At 45.2% G+C, this 21,939-nt stretch overlaps 1 protein-coding gene across 1 annotated transcript; it reads right to left on the reverse strand.

Annotated features, from left to right (window-relative positions):
- Positions 1-171: 171 nt before the first annotated feature.
- Positions 172-20,023, reverse strand: vps11 (VPS11 core subunit of CORVET and HOPS complexes). Its single transcript, XM_083769044.1, has 16 exons — positions 19,865-20,023; positions 18,075-18,219; positions 17,622-17,757; positions 17,159-17,322; positions 15,926-16,176; positions 15,332-15,533; positions 14,955-15,106; positions 13,920-14,106; positions 13,262-13,405; positions 12,392-12,589; positions 3,871-4,032; positions 3,622-3,755; positions 3,104-3,306; positions 2,316-2,487; positions 1,926-2,148; positions 172-717 (listed from the first exon to the last, which is right to left on the reverse strand). Exons 1-16 carry the CDS (start codon positions 20,008-20,010, stop codon positions 553-555), a joined length of 2,784 nt encoding a protein of 927 aa, XP_083625170.1. The 5' UTR covers positions 20,011-20,023; the 3' UTR covers positions 172-552.
- Between the last annotated feature and the right edge of the window lie 1,916 nt (positions 20,024-21,939).

A 21,939-nucleotide genomic window follows, 5' to 3' on the forward strand; every position in this document is an offset into this window, starting at 1 on the left:
AAATGTATCAATTATTAAATCATACAATACTTAAGTCTACTTTAAATGAATCAATTATTGAAGAAATAATAAAGAGTAATTGATTAAGAAAATAAGTTGCAGCCATAGAATACATAGTCTGGAAACAAGGCTAAAGGGAATATATTCCAATTGAAAGGGTTGTCTCGACTCAGTCCTTTACAATTTTATTCTGCAAGCATAACAGACACTAAATGACAATATTTGAATTTGTTCGACTGCAGTATTTCTTTACAATACAGAATGCACAAGAAATCAAGCACTCATAACCAAAACGTTTAAGGCATTGTTCATAGCAGTTTATAGACACAGTAAAACATGTTTCAATCTTAAATACATTATGAGTCCCCAAGCAGGAACTATGCAAACACATTTCATCATAGTTACTGCAGCAGGCAGGCATATGTTTATCCTCTAATAAAATAAAGTGAAATCCTGTGCAACAAAGCTTGTCGTCAGAACAGCCTCTGAGACATGGTACGATTCTATTTCTGTGTGTGTGTTTGTGACATTGTTGTGTGTGTTGTGAGTGTTTTAGCTGTTCCTTTTGGTCTGGATGAGAAGGTCCCTCTGGAGATCTACCTCTAGATTCCCCACATTCTTGCTTCCAGGAGGGTCGGTGACCAGAGTCAGTTTGTTAAACACCCCTCTACCAAAATAGTCAGCCACAACCGAGAAACCATCATTGGAGCAACGCAGCTGAAAAAAAAGAGACATATTACAGATAAAAAATGAATCATTGTGATGTTTTAATCTGCTACCTACTACATGTATATGCTGCAGCAAACTTAACCACTGAAGGTCTGGTCATCACAACACTGTGAACTTTTAGACCTGCTATTTTCCACTATTTCTACAATAAATAAAATAAGTGTGGTTGCCGCAGTCGCTTACATAGGCCCCTCCCACAAATTGTGCTAGCCAATTACAATGTCACGTCACCCCTGTGATCATGTGTAAGTAATTTGGAGGGGATTTATCCCCCCCAATTGCTTTTGTGTGAAATAGGCCCCTCCCACTAACTTCGGAAGCAGATTACGGCCTAATGATACACACTATCAAAATGCCTGTGCTGTTTTAATCGGATAGGTCCAGAGATCATGTGTACCGATTTCTGTGAGATTTTGACCAAATCTGTAAGAGGAGGAGCAAAAAGTGTGTTTTGGAGAAAATTCGAAATGAATCAATTAAACTATACAACATTTATCTTAGCAATGAGCAAGCACACGATTCCCGATTTGACATATGGATCAAGTGCATACAGTCAAAACTGTGGGAGGAGTAGTGTTTAAAAAAAAAAGGTTACTCTAGAGGAAAAATAATAATAATAAAGAAAGTGTTACAATTACAATAGTCTGGTTGCAACCACACTAATAATCGTTTGTACCTATACACGCCCCAAAATAGGGATGCCTAAAGGGCCTTTCAACCGGGAAGCGAGGAACACGGCGTTGTTGCCTGGATCAACGACAGGTCCCCTCCAGGTCTGCTCAAGAGGGGCGCAACAACGCAAGCGTGAAAAAAAAGCTAAACAGTGTCCAGGTCTGGTGAGTTGCAGGCGTGTGCACGAAACGAGCATGCGCACAACAAACTTACAGGACCGCGCTCACATACAAAGGCCCTTCACACATCCAGGTTTACTTACACGAGGAGCATTTATTTCTGATTAATTCACATTGATTAGAGTACATCTGCACAGATCACAAATATTACTTATATATATATATCTTTTAGAACTAAGGTTGATTTTTCTCTGCGAATAACATTTTATAATAAAAACCTGTATGAAATATCCATGGCGCATTTTCAGATTGCTAGTGATTCGTCACACTCTTTTAATACATTTATAGTGCGAACGGGTAACTATGTTGTTTACGTTTCCTGACGTTTGAGGATAACTGAGTCACCTGTCTGGTGAAATGGTCATGCAGGTCTCGTTTCTGGTCCTGGGCCCGCAGCATGTCCATAACCTTGCGGTTCTCTGGCGTGCAGGTGGGACACTCTGCCTCGCTCTCAGCGTAGCTTTCAAAGCAGTGCTGATGGAAGGAGTGACTGCACAGGAAATGAACCGAGGGCAGCTCCAGAGGGCTGTTGCACATGTTACACTTCGTCTTCTGAAAAATCTTCGCGCTGCATGGGAAAGACCGGGGTAGAAAATCAACGTAGAACAAAACGCCGTTTCTGTGATCCGACAATACCATGAGCTAGGGCAGTGGTTCCCAACCTTTTCCGGATCAGGGCCCACTTGAAAAGCTCATATCGAGACAAAGTTCTAAAGGACCCTGAAAACAACCAACCTGCTCCGGAGCTCCAGGATCTCCGAGCGGAGGTGGGCCGTCTCCTCGCGGTACTGGCTGATCTTGCGCTCATCATCTTCGATCTGCGTGCTCTCCCTCTCTAGCTTGTTGATGAGGTAGTCCTTGATGACGGACAGCGTGGCCGTGGAGTTGTGTGCCAGCGTTTGCACCACTGTGACAGCAAACACATACACAAGCTACACTAAGCAACATCATTGTTTACCGAATGCAATGGTCAAAATGGACAGTTTACCTGTACCATGTGTCTGAAGAATATTTTGACAATGTAAATGACTACAAGGAAGATTTTCACTACAGATTGTGGCTCATAGCTTAGATCAGTTTCCTAAAAAGCCCAATTGACTTCATTATATTCAACTGTGAAATTATAGCTAGAAGTTAATATAACATTCCATACTTTCACAGTGCTCTTATTGTCAAGGGACAATTTAAATCCGTTAACTAATTCATAACACTATAGCGGAACGATGGGGAGAGGCCTTTTGTGGTAGTTCTGTACAACCGTGGGTGTGTGGAACACCCTGTGGGGGTGTGGAACGTGTGTGTTGATTTTGAAGTCGGTGGAGTGAACGGTTGTACGTACGTACAGACAGACGTGCAGAGACATGGTGCATTTATAGATAGATGGTCAAATTGGATAACGCCCATTTAACAAACTGAAGTTAAATGCCATTTGTACGGCTCTGTTTAAGCTATTCTGGAAATTAGAATCTTATTGTAAATTGATTGTTTTGTTCACACTGCATTAAAAAGCAGTTTCAACTCACCAAGTAGAGGGGGCATCAAGTTGTTTTGGTCTATGTGATGCAAGACTTCACTGATATAGGCCTTGCAGTCTTCTTCTTTCCTGGCAAAGTAACCCAGCGCCTGCTCCCACAGGCACACCTCCTGGTCTCCATAGCGCTTGCAGGCCTCCACCACCTTGCCATACTCCTCGTTCTGCATATGGTAGTGCATAATCTGCTGGTATCTGTTCAGATTTAAATGGATGAGATGTTAGCATTTTACTCAAATTATGATGGCAGTGTTTAAAGGCTAAACCGCACCAATGCGACTAATCACAACTCCTAGCAATAACAGTTTTGAGGTGAACCTCACCAACTGCCATTGCAACTGCCATTGGGGATAATGGTTGCAAGTAGTTGCATGGCGAATCATTGGTGTGGAGTGGGCTTTAGGGTTTGACACTTTGACAGATTCAACGTTCAAAGTAATGCAGTAAACCAAACATTACCAGTGTTACCGGTGTTTGGTCTGAGCTAAGACAAGTTAAAGGCACACTTACAGTTTGCCTTTCTCATACAGGTAGAGGACCCCTTCTTTGAAGTTATGCATCTGACAGAGGACAAGAGCCTTATCAAAGACAGTATTATCACTCCTCAGTAGTGACAGTGCTGCCCCCTGGAGGACCTTCTTTCTCTGCAAGACAAACAAATACAAGATGCTCTTTCACGTCAGGTAAAACTTAACCGTGTTATAAACCAAGGAAAAACAAAAACAAGTGACAACAAAGTAGCGTGTGTTTTGCATTCACCTCAGGGTTCTGTTCGTGTGCCCAGTCCTGCAGACGAAGCTCCAGCAGTGTGTCGTAGACACCCTGAGGAGAGAAGGGCTCTACCTCGATCATGTGCTCCAGGAAGGCCTTCAGCTCACGTGGGTTATTGGCAAATATCGGGATGAACTCTTCAGAGTTGGCCTGGGACCAGAAGATATATTGATATTTAGACATGAGTTATGCATTTGAACAATGGTTATCAGCATTACCGTCATAAACCAAAAAACCAAACTCACGACAAGTATACGAAAGGGGGTGATAAACTAAAGTAGATAGGTAAGACATATTTGTAGTCAAACAGATTCCATCACTTGCTGTAACTTACAACAGGGTCTTTTCAACCCCATCAACTGGATTTCTACAGTACTGGAGTAACATTCCATAGTTCCGCAGAGTTCTTGTTGCTGAATATTTTGATAGCGTGTATGTATGCCAATCCCAAAGAAAACCAGCACCCGGTTGCTCAGGGTGGGCACCCCCTCTGGGACTAAAGCACGCCTCACGACACAAGGCATGCCTGCCTTAATTCGTTTCTAAGTGATTTAGAAAGTCATGTTGTAAAACCTTGCACATACGCTGGATATTGAATGAACCAAAACAAGTGCTCAGGCTAAATGTTTTTTTGTTGAGAAGCACATGTAAACATTTGATGTATGGGACTTAACCCACATGTCCTGTACCCAACAGGACGTTGGGGGTAGGATTAGTCAGTCCTACCCCCTGTCCTACCAGCACTGTTTATTTGCAGATTGTTATATTTGTTTGTTAGCATTTATAGAAGAAGGAATAGCAGCATAATGGAGAAAACCACAGGGCCATGGAGAAATGAGGTCCAAGCGCTCGCCCTCATTTTGGCGTAAAACAGGTGAAATTAATGAAAACTAGAACTGCACTCTGTCGAGTGCATACTTGCTTGTTGCACACTAGTAGGCCATAAATGGCCAACTAGTGCGCAAGCAGAGCGCGCAAGTCCTTTCGACCGCTGTAAACTGTCAAATCTCAGTATCTCTGTGAAGGAACGTTTGAAATGTATAATTTTTAGATGTAACTATTTGCTACCTACCTACTTTATGCATATAAACACCTAGTATTATTAAGTATGATTCAAGTTTCTATCTATATAAGTTTGGGTGAAGAGCTAGTCATACATATACACACCACGTACTCTGGTCCCAGCAGATCAGGCACAACTTGCTATTTTATTTTTACTGATTATGTATATAGTATATGTATTGTGGCATCTCGATGGCAGAACACCGCCCAACAGCAGGTAAGCACACCCCTGGAGGCCGGCAGAGAGAGAGAAGAGGAGCGCACCAACCTCTAGGGCGGGTACTAGAGGGTACGTACGTCCCACGTCACCTCTTAGATCAGCTGGAATGCGCGTCAGCTGTTTTCAGTCAGACGCGCTAGGATTCAAAAGGCAGTTCTCTCTGCCGGTCTGCCTCAGTAGAGATCCAGGCTCCAGGGGTGAGGCAACACGCTGTCGAGCGAGTTGGGCGGTAAGTCGAGAGCCACAGTTCATGATCCCATTCTATGTGACTAATATGAACAGCAATATATTTATGGTGTCTTATCCTCTGCCCTACCAGGCTTCTACGACGCTCGCGCTAAGCGCGAGCTTGACAGACTGTCAACTGACAGACTGGTGAAGAGGAGGAGAATAATAAATACAGTTACGACTCGTGGGATGGAAAAGGAGGAACCCGGTTCCGACCCTAGTACACAGAGAGGGAAACAGAGTAAGGGTGCTCGTCCCCAGCTGAGTAGCGATACTCCCCATGTATATTGAGTGCCGCAGGGCTGAAGACGAACAGTGTTTAGATCACGCCGTTGATGTCCAGAGACTCGGTCCCGAGACAACGGCAGTATAGCACCATCGTGCGGAGAGAAGGAGGAACTGACAATACCTGTATATGCCCTGCTCTGCACTGACAGTACTTGAATCTGAGTGATAAAGACTGTTTTGTTAAACTGACTTTTGTGATTAAACGCCTTGGAATAGGCAAACGTCTTTCTGTCTCCTGGGTGTGTGTACCAGTCGCCACATTTGGTGGAGAATGCGGGCAACGACTGGTCCACGCTAAATAAAACCCACGCATTATGGAGCAGAATAACGCCATCGCCGCGCTGATCCAAAATCAGGCCGAGCTACAGTTGGCGGTGCAAGAGATGGCACGGAGCCTACGACGTGACCATCTAGCCTCTCGACCACCGGGCGATGTACTCACCAAGCTGACACCCCACGACAATATCGTGTCCTATCTCGAGCTGTTTGAGCGGATCGCCGCCCGAGAGAGATGGCCGGTCCTAGACTGGGGTACCATACTGTCCGGCTACTTAACAGGTGAACCCCAACAAGTGTGCAGCAACCTCTCCATCGCCGAATCCCGTGACTACCAGAGACTAAAAGCCGCCATACTCGCCAGCCAGGGCAACAGCCTGCCGGCGCGTGCCCAAAAATTTCACAATTGGTCCTTCGTTGCCAGCCAGCCCGCCCGTGCCCAGGTCACTTCACTGATGCGCCTCACGACCAGCTGGCTCCTCGGCGACGGAGACGTGCCCGCCGTGGAGAGGGTGGTCATGGACAAGTGTGTCCGTGCGCTGCCACCCGAAGCCCGAAGGTACGCCTCCCAAGTGAGCCCCGGCACCGTTGACAGACTCATCGATTTGATTGATAACTGGCAGGTCACCTGCGACCTGATGAAGTCGACCCGCGGGGAGACCCCCAGCAAACCGGCCGCTGAAGAGCGCCCCACTGAAGAGCGGTCCAACCGCTCTGGCCGTGACCGGCGCTCGAACCGAGGACAGCAGCCGCCGCAGAACGAGCGCCGAGACGGGGGCTCGGAGCGGTCTTCCCGGGGCGGAGAGAAACCCCGCAAGTGTTATGTGTGCGGAAAATTGGACCATATCGCTTGGGCCTGTCCAGAGAGAGACCGGGACGTTTCCATGGCCAGCGTGACGTCAGAGGCCCCCCGTACCGCTCTGCACACTCAGAGCGAACCGGGACAACAGTTCTCCATACCCGTGAAGATCGACGGCACAGATGCCCAGGCCATATTGGACTCAGGCAGCGCGGTCACGCTCGTGCGCGCCGATCTGGCAGGACCCCTCTCATCTGACACCGTCCCGGTCACCTGTGTCCATGGGGACGTCCGCCACTACCCTACGGCCACAGTACGAGTCCAGACGCCCCGCGGTGATACAGTGGTGGCCGCCGGCGTTGTCCCCGACCTACCGGTACCGCTCCTGCTCGGCTATGACTGCGCCCTCTTCGAGCGCTACTGGAAGCCCGGACAGCAAGCAGCGCGTCCCCGCCGCCAGCCTCGAACCCGCCGCCGCCGCCGCCGCCCAACCACCGCAGCACGGCCCTCCTACCCGGCGTTTCGTGGCAGAGGGAGAGAGAGAGAGAACCACAGCGATGGCTCGGCCAGAGAGAGCGATCGAGCACCTCTCCACTCCTCTGGGTCAAGCCAACCTGACAGCCTCGCAGAGGAGGCAGAAGTACCGGGCGGATCCGCCACATCGGAGAGCCCGGACCCCTTCGCCGAGTTCCCGGACGCCGAGCCCCGAGAGGCGGCGACCCGTGGCGAGTTTGCCACCCTCCAGTGGGAGGATCCAAACCTCCGCGGCGCCCGGGGACAAGTGACAGCTGTCGATGGTCGGCTCGAGGATGGGGTGAGTGAGCTGAGCTCTCCTTACTTTTGTGTAAAACGAGGACTGTTGTATCGGGGAACCAAAAGCCGTGGTGGGGAGATTGTAGAGCAGCTGCTTGTGCCTAAACAGTATGTGAGCCGCGTCCTATTCCTGGCCCACACCCACCAGTTGGGAGCCCACTTAGGGGTCCAGAAAACATACGAGCGAGTGATTGCACGATTCTATTGGCCGGGGGCAAAGAAAGCGATAGAAGATTTTTGTAGAAGCTGCCCGGAGTGCCAGCTAGCCGCGCCCCGCCCGTTCCAACGCAACCCACTCATCCCACTGCCGATCATTGACATTCCCTTCTCACGCATCGCCATGGATGTGGTGGGGCCTTTGCCCAAAACCAATCGAGGACACAGATATATTCTCGTAATTGTAGATTATGCCACCCGGTACCCGGAGGTGATACCACTGCGCGCGGCGACAGCTAAAGCAGTAGCTCACGAGCTTCTCATGCTGGTTAGCCGGGTGGGAATCCCAGATGCGGCGATTTCTGACCAGGGCACTTGCTTTATGGCACAAGTAATAACGCTCCTGTATAAGTGGCTAAATATAAAGAGAATTAAAACCTCCGTATATCATCCTGAAACGGATGGGCTCGTCGAGCGGTTCAACCAGACGCTCAAAAAGATGTTGAAAAAGCTGCCGGATGTTGACGGCAAGGATTGGGACCGTTTGATTCCCTATGTAATGTTCGCTATCCGCGAAGTTCCCCAGGCCTCCACAGGTTTCTCCCCCTTCGAGCTGCTATATGGGAGGCAGCCGCGCGGCCTGTTGGACCTGGCCCGAGAGGCCTGGGAGAGCCAGCCTTCGCCACATCGGAGCGTAATAGACCATGTGGAACAGATGCAAGCGCGCGCCAGGAAGATATGGCCTCTTGTACGAGCGCATATGGAAAAGGCACAACAGGAGCAGAGCAGAGTCTACAATCGACGAGCCACGCCAAGAGAATTCCAGGTGGGTGACAAAGTGCTGGTTCTAATCCCCACCGTGGAATGTAAATTTCTAGCCAAATGGCAAGGGCCATATGAAATTGTGGAAAAGGCTGGCCCGGTCAACTACAAGGTGCGGCGACCCGGACGCCGCAAGGGCGAGGTTATTTACCATGTGAACCTGTTAAAGCGGTGGCACCAGCCCGAAGCTGGCCCCCTCTCTGCTCTACTAACTACTATCTCCCCTCAGAATGTGTCGGAGGTACCGATCGGAGCGGATTTGTCCCCCAACCAGGTCCAGGATGTGAAGGAGCTCCTGGCTCGCTATCGAGATCGTTTCTCGGAGATCCCCGGGCGCACGAGTGTGATTCGACATGACATTATCACCGAGCCGGGGAAAGTGATCCGACAGCGACCGTATCGCATACCAGAGGCCCGCCGGCTGGCGATTAGGGACGAGGTGAAGAAAATGTTGACTCTCGGGGTGATCGAAGAGTCCCATAGCCCATGGTCTAGCCCCATTGTCATAGTGCCCAAACCGGACGGATCGCTCCGGTTCTGCAATGACTTTAGGAAGCTAAATGACGTCTCCCTCTTCGATACCTATCCCATGCCGCGGGCCGACGAATTGGTGGAACGGCTGGGCCCGGCCCGCTTCGTCTCAACGCTGGATCTGACCAAGGGATACTGGCAAGTGAGCCTCACCGACCGCGCCAAAGCGAAGACCGCCTTCTCCACGCCGGACGGCTTGTTTCAATACACCGTGCTTCCCTTTGGTGTCCATGGAGCCCCAGCCACCTTCCAGCGGCTCATGGACAGGGTGCTGAGACCCCACCGCGAGTATAGCGCCGCCTACTTGGATGACATCATCATCCACAGCGAGACCTGGTGCCAACACCTCGAGCATCTGGAGGCGGTCCTAGGTGCCCTGCGTAAAGCGGCGCTCACCGCAAACGCGAAGAAATGCCAGATCGGATTGACCGAGACTGACTATCTCGGCCACACCATCGGGCGCGGGTACATTAAGCCACAACACAAGAAAGTGGAGAGGATATGTGACTGGCCCCGCCCCACCAACAAGAAACAGGTGAAGTCGTTTCTTGGTTTGATGTCTTACTACCAGAAGTTTATTGATAACTTTGCCACTGTTGCAGGACCACTCCATGACCTGACACGGAAAAGCCTTCCTCACAATGTGAAGTGGACGCCCGAGGCGGAGGAGGCATTTCAACGGCTCAAAGCCGCCCTGTGTGCGGAGCCAGTCTTGAAGGCGCCAGACTTCACGAAGCCCTTCCTCCTACACACGGACACGTCGGGGACAGGACTCGGGGCCGTCCTCTCACAGGACTTTGACGGCGAGGAACACCCGATCACATTTATCAGCCGTAAGCTCTTACCACACGAGAGAAATTACGCAACCGTTGAGAAGGAGTGCCTAGCGGTAAAGTGGGCCGTGCATCATTTAAGATATTATCTTTGGGGAAGGGTCTTCACACTCTACACCGACCACGCCCCCCTCAGATGGATGTCCACGAACAAAGACACTAACGCTCGCGTGACGCGTTGGTTCCTCGAGTTACAAGACTACAAGTTCAAGGTGGAACATAAACCAGGGCGGAGCATCCCCCACGCCGACGCCCTGTCTAGACGGTATGACGAGGACGGGGGAGGGGAACCCACACCAGGCAAACACTTAAAGGGGGGGATATGTGGCATCTCGATGGCAGAACACCGCCCAACAGCAGGTAAGCACACCCCTGGAGGCCGGCAGAGAGAGAGAAGAGGAGCGCACCAACCTCTAGGGCGGGTACTAGAGGGTACGTACGTCCCACGTCACCTCTTAGATCAGCTGGAATGCGCGTCAGCTGTTTTCAGTCAGACGCGCTAGGATTCAAAAGGCAGTTCTCTCTGCCGGTCTGCCTCAGTAGAGATCCAGGCTCCAGGGGTGAGGCAACACGCTGTCGAGCGAGTTGGGCGGTAAGTCGAGAGCCACAGTTCATGATCCCATTCTATGTGACTAATATGAACAGCAATATATTTATGGTGTCTTATCCTCTGCCCTACCAGGCTTCTACGACGCTCGCGCTAAGCGCGAGCTTGACAGACTGTCAACTGACAGACTGGTGAAGAGGAGGAAGAGGAGGAGAATAATAAATACAGTTACGACTCGTGGGATGGAAAAGGAGGAACCCGGTTCCGACCCTAGTACACAGAGAGGGAAACAGAGTAAGGGTGCTCGTCCCCAGCTGAGTAGCGATACTCCCCATGTATATTGAGTGCCGCAGGGCTGAAGACGAACAGTGTTTAGATCACGCCGTTGATGTCCAGAGACTCGGTCCCGAGACAACGGCAGTATAGCACCATCGTGCGGAGAGAAGGAGGAACTGACAATACCTGTATATGCCCTGCTCTGCACTGACAGTACTTGAATCTGAGTGATAAAGACTGTTTTGTTAAACTGACTTTTGTGATTAAACGCCTTGGAATAGGCAAACGTCTTTCTGTCTCCTGGGTGTGTGTACCAGTCGCCACAGTATGACTAGCTCTAAATGATGACGTAAGAGATATGGTCATTTGTGGTCGTTTGGTCCCAGCAAAGCAGGCATATACTATATAGGCATATACTATATATAGTATATAGAGTATATAGGCATATACTATATACGTATACATATATACTATATAGAGTGTGTAGTTGTAAGTTGATTAGCGGTATACTGTGGTTACTTTGCGCCAAAAACCGTGACAGCTGTCCCGCCATTTGATGTTTATGCAAGAAAACAGCAAATCTGTGCCTGGTTTGCTGGGACCAAACGACCACAAATGACCATATTTCTTACGTCATCATTAAGAGCTAGTCATACATATACACACCACATACTCTGGTCCCAGCAGATCAGGCACAATTTGCTATTTTATTTTTACTGATTATGTATATAGTATACGTATGACTAGCTGTAAATGATGACGTAAGAAATATATATAGTATATAGGCATATACTATATACGTATACATATATACTATATAGAGTGTGTAGTTGTAAGTTGATTAGCGGTATACTGTGGTTACTTTGCGCCAAAAACTGTGACAGCTGTCCCGCCATTTGATGTTTATGCAAGAAAACAGCAAATCTGTGCCTGGTTTGCTGGGACCAAACGACCACAAATTACCATATTTCTTACGTCATCATTAAGAGCTAGTCATACATATACACACCATGTACTCTGGTCCCAGCAGATCAGGCACAATTTGCTATTTTATTTTTACTGATTATGTATATAGTATACGTATGACTAGCTCTAAATGATGACGTAAGAAATATGGTCATTTTGGTCATTTGGTCCCAGCAAAACAGGCACAGATTTGATGTTTTTCTGCATAAACATCGAATGGCGGGACAGCTGTCACGGCGGAAGAGACCGGGCGAAAACATTACTTGCGCGCTCTGCTTGCGCAAGTAACTACACTACATCTACAATCTAAAGACGGAAAAGACGAAAAAACGGTAACTACAACTGGACCCAGCACCACTTCATGTTAGCTCCTGTTCTTGTTTTTTTTTTGTGCAATGATAAAAAGCACTGTTTGTTTGTTTTTCTTCAAATAACTTAAAGAAAGTTAAAGAAACGCTAAAGAAAAACGAACAGAATTTAGTTGAAAACGTATGTCTAGTATGCATCTTTTAAACGGTTAGAAAAAAGGTACAGTTAATCAACAATGCTAAAAGGAAAACACAGTTACTTACTTACTTACACAAAAAGCCCTGAGGGCTTGTTTCCATTGTGGTCCTATGATCGAGTATGACACATTAAGAACTTGGTTAGCGGTTTAACATGACGCACTACTGCATGTCAGACAGGCTGACCTTATTTGTAGGACCCTTGTCCAAGCTGTCTCTGTCCGTGGCGTCTGCGTTGGGCTGGTAATCAGTGCACAGGCCCTTCAGCAGCAGCGTGGTGCCGTCGGGGACGTGGTGCATTAGGGTCTTGCCGTAGCGCTTCATGTTGCTCTCGGCCTGCTCAAAGGGCAGCCGTCCGATGTAGCGGAGCGCCTCTTGGTAGTTCTGTCACACGGAGAGGCAGACCTGAGATCAGATTCTAAAAATGTCTTCTACATCCCGACAGTTTTCTGAAAAAGCTATGTTTCTATGTCAGTCGCTCTTCAATTTTTCAAAAATAGCAGACCTACAAGCTCGTAGCGCGCCACTCGTGTAGCTTGTAGATCTGCTATTTTTCAATAGCTAACACCAAAGGGGGTTCCCGCCCAAAATGAGTTAACCACACCATCTGTCCAGTCACACCTCGTCTTGGATAATACAATTCTAACTAGGCTGAAATTAACCTAATTGGAATTGAATTACAGTACTACTACCAATAATAACACACACAACTTTTCACATTTTCGACATTGAATATTGTTCAGGTGAAATAGTTACTGTAAGTAAATATACATTATAGTGCCATGCATGCCACTCTTACCCATTAGAAAATAAATGGAAGTTGGTACAACCAATACACACTTTTACAGGCAGTGGATCAATATCCAATCATCACAGAGGCCATGAACGTGCAAAAGAAACAACACGTCTTTAAAAGCAGCTAGTTCATCTACCTATCTATCTAACAAGATAGATAGGTATCTTTCTAACAAGATACATAGGTAGATTAACTCGTATAGAGCACTTCTTACTGTTGCCCCAACAGCTAATATTAATACAGAAAGCTATGTTTTTCACCTTCAGGTCTTCAAGTTGGATCTTCAGGTACCACTCATGGTGCATGTGTTTCTCAGCCAGGAAAACGGCATGGCTGTGGTACCCAGCCTGCCGCAGAACCTTGATGGCGATCTCCACATCAAAGTGGACCTCAGACTCACTGCTCTGTTGAAAACAGAAGGGAAAGTGACCAATGAGTGAACAGTGTAAAATGAACCAAGCACTCACCCTCATCATAAACTAACTACCTGTAACTTAAATTTTACTGTTAGTGTTTAGTACAGTCACACCAAGGCAAGCTTGTACAAATCGGACACATACACATAGCGGTCTATAGGAGTAGTTGCACCACTCAAAAACTAAATGAATACTAAATAAACTCCCCCTTTGCCTCATGCCCTCATCATAATACCTCACATACACCAACTGACCATTATTGCTGGTATCATCATCATAATACCTCACAAACACCACCAACTGACCATTAGCTTTATTTTAGCTGTAATTTCCTCCTTTTCTACAACAACATTATTTTATATAAAAAAAAAATAGGGGTGCTAGGGTTCATATGGATAATTACTCAAAGTAAAACTTATTTCTATCCACTGGAATCAGTATGAGATTAGGCACAGTACTGTTTGTCCAACAGTAAATGCTCACTCGCAGAGGTCACCCTCACCTTGATGAACTCCTCCAGCTTGGAGCTGTCCTTCAGCTTGGTGTAGCAGTTGAGCAGCAGGGTGGTATGGTCTGCGTTGGCCAGGGACTGCCGGTGCAAAGCCTGCAGGTAGGCGGTCAGGTTGTGGATCCTTTGAGCATCCAGGAACTTCCGGATCACGTAGGAGGGCTCCAGCTTTCCAATGGTGCTGCAATAACATGTGACGACGGCAGGCTTAACCACTTGAACGAACGCTAGCGATCATATCCCATTTTGGGCGGGAACCCCTTTTGGTGTTAGCATTATGCTATGCTTTAGCTATTGAAAAATAGCAGATCTACAAGCTCATAGAACTGCGCTTGTAGAACTGTTCTATATGATGAGGATAAGGAAAGCAACCATCAAACAGATTGATTTGTCAACTGATGTATATCATTTGTCAAAGAGATTTTGTGTAGAAGGAAATAAGTGGAGATTAAGGACCCCTGGTCAACAAAGTACAGTATATAGGTTTGAACTGTTAACAGTCAATGAATGTGTTCTAGTCTCCAACAGTTGTTCAAAGGCTGGGGAATGATGGTTTCAAATGCAACAGCTATTTTGGTACCATAACAATGTGTTTTCTTTCCCAGGCTGTCTTGTTGCTTATTTGTCATAGCTTACTTATGGTTATAATTAAGACGAGTGTTAATTACAACATTATGCATTTTCTGCAATTTGTGGCTTTCTCCTATTCCACAATTCATCTTGTTGTTGACTTAAAGCATATCTTTATTTTAACATTATGAAATCCCTCCTGGTGGTACCATGTTGTTAATTATCTGTAACAGAAGGTGACTGCAATACAGCTGATTATCTTTAATGTGACTTTGATGCATTTAAACTATTATACATGATAAGATAAACAAATATCACCACTAGCCCTCTGATATTGCAAGAGTACAGCACCAAGCATTAAGCAAACCACTTCTGGTTCAGCAAATTGGTTAGCAACAGCTACAGCTACATGAAAATGAAGGAAGGAGTAGGCTATTTTTTCTCCAGGAGAAATCTTACCGGATGTACTGTTGAATAGCTCCGTCGTGGTCTCCCTTTAGGTATAGGTGATCGCCATACTGTCTGAAGATTTCTGACAGACCATCACTATCCAAGTGTTGGCTCTTGGCCAGGTTTATGGCCATTACAAACAGGTTCTTTTTGAATAGCATCTAGAAGGACAAAATAAAACAGCTCAATGTCAGGAAACAGCCTAGTTAACATTTTTATTCAAATAAATAAAACCACATGAGTTTCGGTGAAGCTCTATATTGTCTGAATCAACTTTGTTTGTCCTGTCAGAATCAGGTGAGAAACAAAATAATCCAATTTTGTCCAACCTCTGCCATTTAATTATTGGACTATACAGGTAGCACTAGCCAACCTTTGGGACTCACCTCTAGCTTGGTCTGAGTGTCCTTTTCCTGGAGAACAAACATCTTGCCGTCTCTCGTCAGAATGTAGAAGGAGCCCCACTCCGCCAGCACATCCACGATGTCGTCAAAAGAGGCACTGTAGGCGATGAACTTGTTGTCCAGATCATAGATGGTTAGTTGTTGTTTTTCTGATGGCGAGGACTCCCTGCTGGCAAATCCAGACCTGGATATAGAAACAGAGCCATTAGCGTCACATCTTCAAATCAAAACGGATTATCTTCAGTTTTATGTAAAGTACTTTGTAATTTATTAAGTGCGATATAAAATCAGTATATTACTACTATATAAAATATCAGAAGAGGACTGATACATACAGTACGTACTATTATTTAACGATTTTTATTTAGAGCATGACATTATAGGCAGAAATTGTCTAAATGTTTCCAACATTTTTCAAAGATCTTCACAATGTGTCACAAATGCATCACAAATCTTCCTAATGTTGTTTTGAAATGGCAGCTCTCACAGCGTGTTGCAGTGCCACGCACTGTGAGCTTGTAGATCGGCTATTTCTGAAAAAGACTAAATTAAATAAGTGGTTAAGATTCTCCTTACTTGTTTGGTAACTTTGTGTCCCGAATGAGTAAGAGCAAATAGCCTCGGTGCCAATGGGCCAACAGCTTGTGTCCATCGAAAGCAAAGCAGGGCCCTCGTTCATCAGGCTGGTACAGATACACACATTCATCACCGGCCACAATGAACTGAGAGTCCTGGGAGGGGTCAGTGATGGAGGAGCAACGTAGCGCACAGCCATGTGTGTCGTCCAGGTCAAACCTGGGGTACTCCTTGATGGACAGGGTGTAGCACTGCCCAGGAGTAGAGAATGATGACAGGCAGTTGAAGAAATCTCAAGATAGACACCCATCGTTGTATTACAGGCTAGATCTGTATTAGTAATATTGACACCAGTGATGTTCCCCTACTAAAAATGTATGAAATGGATACACAATATATTTCCATTTTTAATAATAATTATTATTTTTAAGCAGGTTGAGCACAATGCCAGTTCAGCTTGTGGTTCAGCTGTACTATTTCGTCAACTGCAGCTGACCAATCAGCTGACTCTCCTCACCAAAGTATATGAAAAAGAAGGTAAAGACACCGACGTCATTTTCGCCATCATGCAATTCCAAACGGACGATTCGTCGCTATTTCTGAATTACTGAGACCTTTGTAAAGTAATCGCTTCTGGAAAATATTTGTCTGCTGTGTTGCTTTTCGATGTGTACACTGTAATTTTATAGAGGTATCTAAAGAGCAAAAACTATGTAAGTATCGCAAGACTGTCCGTCGTTTCCTGTCTGGCAGCCAAATCTTGTAATACCTCGGAGACAGAAACGATACCTGCCGCTCAAATAAAATGATGTACTTCACATCGAAAAGCAAGTGATTAGAAAACAACCTGATATGTCTTCTTTTATTTCCCTGAACCGATTATATGACAAAGGTCTCAATTGTTCCGAAATAATGTTTGTTCATGAGCTGGTCCAACCGGCTCCATTTACTGCAATGTATGTCATGGAACTTCCGGTGCGAGGTTTTCCGTCCATGAAAGTGTCATGGCTTGTCATGACATCAACGGCTTTCTTACCTTCTATAATGTATCTTGCCCTCACCCAGGGCAAATAAAGGCTAGGAGGTAATAATATGTAGGTATGTGATACTAATTCATTTATTTTATACATTTGGTATTGGAAACAGTCAATTAATTTCACCACACAAAGGAAAATATCCAGAAATAGTCATATAAAAGAACCAGCACAAAGAGTTATAATTATTATGACTTACATGGACTTTCTCCAGAGTGGCAACAAACAGGTGCGTGACCTTGCCCATTTGGCGGAAGGAAAGGCCAGTAACTGGGGAAGTGCCTTCATGCAGGGTTAGGGTTTTACTGTGCCTATCTCTGGTGATGTCACCCTTGGTCAACACCACACTGCCATCCGTGAAGCCTGCCAAGAAATAACAAAAGTCATCAGTATCTATCCACAAACTAGGTTAAACATTTTGTGGCAGCCGGTTCAATAGAGCAGTGATTCTCAAAGTGGGTGGTTCCAGGGGGGGGGGGGCAGCTTAATAACTGATACGGCACCAAATGGACCCGTACAGGTCTGTAACTCAGAGAGTGTACAAATGAAACCAAGTGGACATGGGTCCATCCATTTGAACACTCTCTTATGCATACCAAACTGGGAGAATCACTGCAATAGAGCTAATCAGTAAGGTTGAAGAAGACATATTCGGAGCTCACCAATGGCCATGAAGTTAAGGTTCTCGTGTACGCTGAGGCACGACACCTCAGTGGGTTTGTTGCCAGGTATTGCAGGGAATATCCTGGTGCACAGAGGACTTCCACTATCTCGCTTGTCTAGGTTCCATACTTTGACCTGTGAGATGTCATCAGATTAATTCATGTCATGCGACACTTCAAAAACAGAAGGCCAGCCCGGGCCGGCCTAGTTGTTCGGGCACCTAGGCTGCTAATACAGCGTGTCGTGGGTTTGACTCCCGATCCCAACAACCTTTGCTGCATGTCACTCCCCATCTCTTGCTCCATTTCCTGTCAACTAACTACCGTATACACCATCAAATAAAAGGCAGAAAAAGTCACGTTATACAAGCGTACAACGTGACTGATCTGCTTTCCGCCATCTTTGGAGTTAATTTCAGCTGTGTAGGTAATGAGTGCGATTGTGACACTTACTAGTGGGTTTATTCCATGTTCATCTTGTCCCACTGACACAAGGATGCTGTGCTGCTTCAGCTGATAGATGTGTGTTACCCGCAACTTGTAGGCCTGGAAGGATGACAACTGTAGAGAGCGTGTCATGAGCCAGATCTGACCTTCCATATGTATTAAAAGAGGGTTAAGGTGAACTCTGTATATTGTTGGTCCCAGGATGAAAGCAAGATATTTATGAATTTGCATACAATTGTTATTGTTTGGATGTTACAAATGACAAATGTTTTCTCCCTTTGGTGCAATAAACACTCAATAGTACATTAGGGAGAAGCAGTTCACAGACAAGATATTTCAATCATATTTACTTGCGCAAGCAGAGCGTGCAAGTACTGCGATCGGCTGGGTGTGTATGTTGGTGTACTCCACCGGCCAATAAGGGATCACCATTCTTGGTGACATAACTAAGGTACCAACTCAAGGGTTTTATTTTTATTACCAGCTGTAAGCACAGCTGGTCAATGTTCTCTCTGCGGTGCTTTCATGCCCACTTGCTGTAGTTGAGACCTAGGTTTCTCATTGGCTGTACTGACAACCTATCGTCCTGATTGGCTGTCTCGTCTCTAGGCAACCACACACTTTTAGTCATCAATTCTTGTTTCCTTTTGTCTGGGAGGGGCATGGGTTGCAGTAGCCATGGTTCACATCACGCTCGTACTTCACAAGCGTCATGGCTTAACTTCCGCCTGTTTTACGCGATCACTACATTTAATTGTAAACGGGTACATAAACATTAGATTATAAAGTACTCACCACGTGGGCCACGGGTGTTGGAAATTTACTGGGACAGCGATTAGCACTCATTCCGCATTTAATAAATGGCATTTTTATCCAAGCGTTTTTTTTTTTTCATTGGCTTTCAACTACGCGCCCCTATCGGTCGGGAGGAGTGTGGCACTCGGTGTGTTCGATATAGGCACTATGACCGCACTGCCAATACAGTCTAATAATTAAACTGGCTTCAGTTGCGTCATGATTATGACAGTCATGTTTCAGGGCTAGGGTTGCAGCAGTTAGTCTTCATTATTTGCTTGCCCTGAGATTTTTGTCATTGAAAAATCTTCCAATAAAAGCATTTTGAAAAGAATAATATAAATTATTATAATTATTATACATTTCACTTTCAGCATAAAGTGCTTCACATAATGAAATGAAACAGTGCATAAACATGCATAATATACAGAAATGGCAGTGAAGGGTTACGGCTTTTTTGCAGAAGCACTGTACTGCATCCAACACAGTTTGTTTGATTGTGGACAGTGAACCTTTTGTGTGAAAATTAGACAAGAAAACCGGTTTAAATCACTGTTTCACATTGGCATCAATAGGAAATTGTGACATCACCTATTTCAGCATTTTTCAATATGTTCCCTCCTACTTGGATTTCTTAGGACTTTTGATATGTTATTACTTATTACTAACACATTTCATATTATATATTTCCTAGATTGCCTATACTACAACAAAGCTAACATGTTTTTTCCAGACCTACTATAGTGTCATGATGTTGGAAACCTTTGTCAAGCATGCATCACATTAGAATTAGAATACCGTCCTATAGCTACAACTTCTCATTCTTTCAGTCATTGTCGAAGCAGATCTAACAATCTCGATTTATCTTAGCTTGTTAGGTACACGTTGCAATCATTGAGTACGCTGGGTGCGCCATATAATATTCTGCTTTCATTCAAGCTCAGCACACTCAGCCACCGATATGTACTGTCTGTATGCTTGTTGTTGTTGTCATGTGAAGGATATCCCCAAGAACAATGTGGCCACGACCGGAGTCACAAGCCGATATTCCACCTGGAAGAGCGAAGTTTTTCCCATTATCTCCTGGATCCTTCACCGTTTCTTTATCAAAAAACACGAATCTTCTCCACTGTAAGAATGCAGCCATTTTGTGTTAGCAGTAGCACTGTCACTGAAGCTTCAGAAGCTAGAGTTAGCTTGCCCCGAGACCATGTCATCATGTGACACTAACAAAGATCATGTGACAGCAGGTCCAGAAAACTGACAGGCGAATAGCATTAGCCAATGATATGAATGGTACCCCATGTTTCTATTCTCCTGATAGTCAGTCAGTGTGCCATGTAAACATATGACACCACATAAAAATGAAAAAACAGATGTTGATTGTCCATAAATATAAGAACATTTCTTTCTTCTTTTGGACTAGCTATTTTCTTTCACATCAGGGCAATGATCAATCATCGAAATAATGCACTGTAGCAGTCTGTACCTGTAGTGCTCCCAGACTCCCTCGGACCTCCCCAGTCAGATGTGCAGGAAATGCATGCATTTGAGAGAGCTTAATTTAATGTGTTATTTTAAAAAGAAAATCCTCTCTCTCACACAGTCACACTTATGCCAGGACAGGTGTTGTTATATCATTTTTGACTCCCATCCCAGTCTAGACATCCCATTAAGACATGTGAATCCCTTGACTCCTTCAAAACCGCTCTCAAAGGGCACCTACGGATGGCTGCAATTCGAAACTGGCCTCTGTAAAATCTGAATCCCCCCCACCACCCCCACCCCATTTTCCCTCACTGTATATTGTATCTTTTCCCTTTTTGCTTCCCATATGATGAATTTAGCTACATAGAAATGTCTATTTGTATGTCTCTAAATGTTTGTATGTCTTTAAATGTTTTGATGAATTGAACAATGTGGACCCTGTTGTAAACAAGTGTAATGCTTAATTGGGTCGTCCACTCACAGTTGACAGTCTTTGTATTGAGTTTGTGCTTAAAATGTACTGTAAATTCTACAAACTGTTAATAAATATTTCAATCAATCAATCAAAAGTCTATGCTCCCATCCCGTCAGAATCCAACTCCCCCGCGCATGCATGTTTTATTTTATTTTTTTCAGTTCCGCCAGCAGTTGGCGCCAGATAACCTATTTTATATTACCTCTGCATGTAGGCTAGTAAAGACGTAATAGATTATCTAGACTCTAGAGGAGGATTCTAAAAACGACTTATAAATCCTAAAGCCTTGTTTATACTTCACTGTGCATTGTGTGCAACGGTCCTATGCTGGAAAATAGCAGATATGCAAACTCACAGCACATCTCATTCAAGACACTGAACTTGCAGATCTGCCATTTTTGCCATCCAAAAAAATGTATATGGTTTAAATGGGCCCTAAGAGATCAGAGATGCAGAAGGTGGATATGCACGGATTGGGATATCCGTGGATATGCACGGATAATCGATTCTATATTATTTAGATGTGAGTGTAATTATGACATGACCCACTGTCAAAATCACACTCCCCTCATATCTAGCTATTGGAAAGAGTTATAGGCCTATATGACTTTGAACGTTTGATATTGTTTATAATTGTTTTAAAATGTTAGAGTGATATAGGCATATATATGTTTGCTGGTTTCAAATTGAACCAACATAATTATACTAAAGGTGCCTACTACAACTTTTGTGATTTTTCTCATGCGTTTGCAGCGTTTTCACAAAAAAACAAAAAAAAGGAAACTCTGAATTCAAATTGAACAAACAATATTTTGTCAAAAACATCACTTTCTCCAGTAGAAACTCCATTCACACTTTTTATAATTCAGCTTACTGTGCGGACACACATGCTGGAACCTTTTGCTTTGAAATATGTTGTAGTTTCTGAGTTATTTAACTTAAACGCCCAATGCATTGTCAATGGCAATAGCACACAATTAAAAATATAGGCATTTATCAGACACTCTTAATCCAGAGCGATTTAACATTAAGCAAGAACATAAAGCATGGCAATACATAAGAATTAGTTATCAGGAATCATATACGTATAAGAACGTAATGGTGGAATATGTA

This window comes from Protomyctophum parallelum (assembly GCF_964188405.1).
Source record: "Protomyctophum parallelum genome assembly, chromosome: 1".
Lineage (NCBI taxonomy): Eukaryota > Metazoa > Chordata > Actinopteri > Myctophiformes > Myctophidae > Protomyctophum > Protomyctophum parallelum.

What these genes read in the sequence shown, in the direction of transcription:
- vps11 (XM_083769044.1), bottom strand. Translation starts at nt 20,010, where the DNA reads ATGGCTGCATTCTTACAGTGGAGAAGATTCGTGTTTTTTGATAAAGAA. An exon ending in ACACTCAGACCAAGCTAGAG is followed by an intron (nt 15,107 to 15,331) that starts GTGAGTCCCAAA and finishes TTGTCCTTCTAG; the next exon opens with ATGCTATTCAAAAAGAACCT. An exon ending in CTGTATGAGAAAGGCAAACT is followed by an intron (nt 3,307 to 3,621) that starts GTAAGTGTGCCT and finishes AAATCTGAACAG; the next exon opens with ATACCAGCAGATTATGCACT.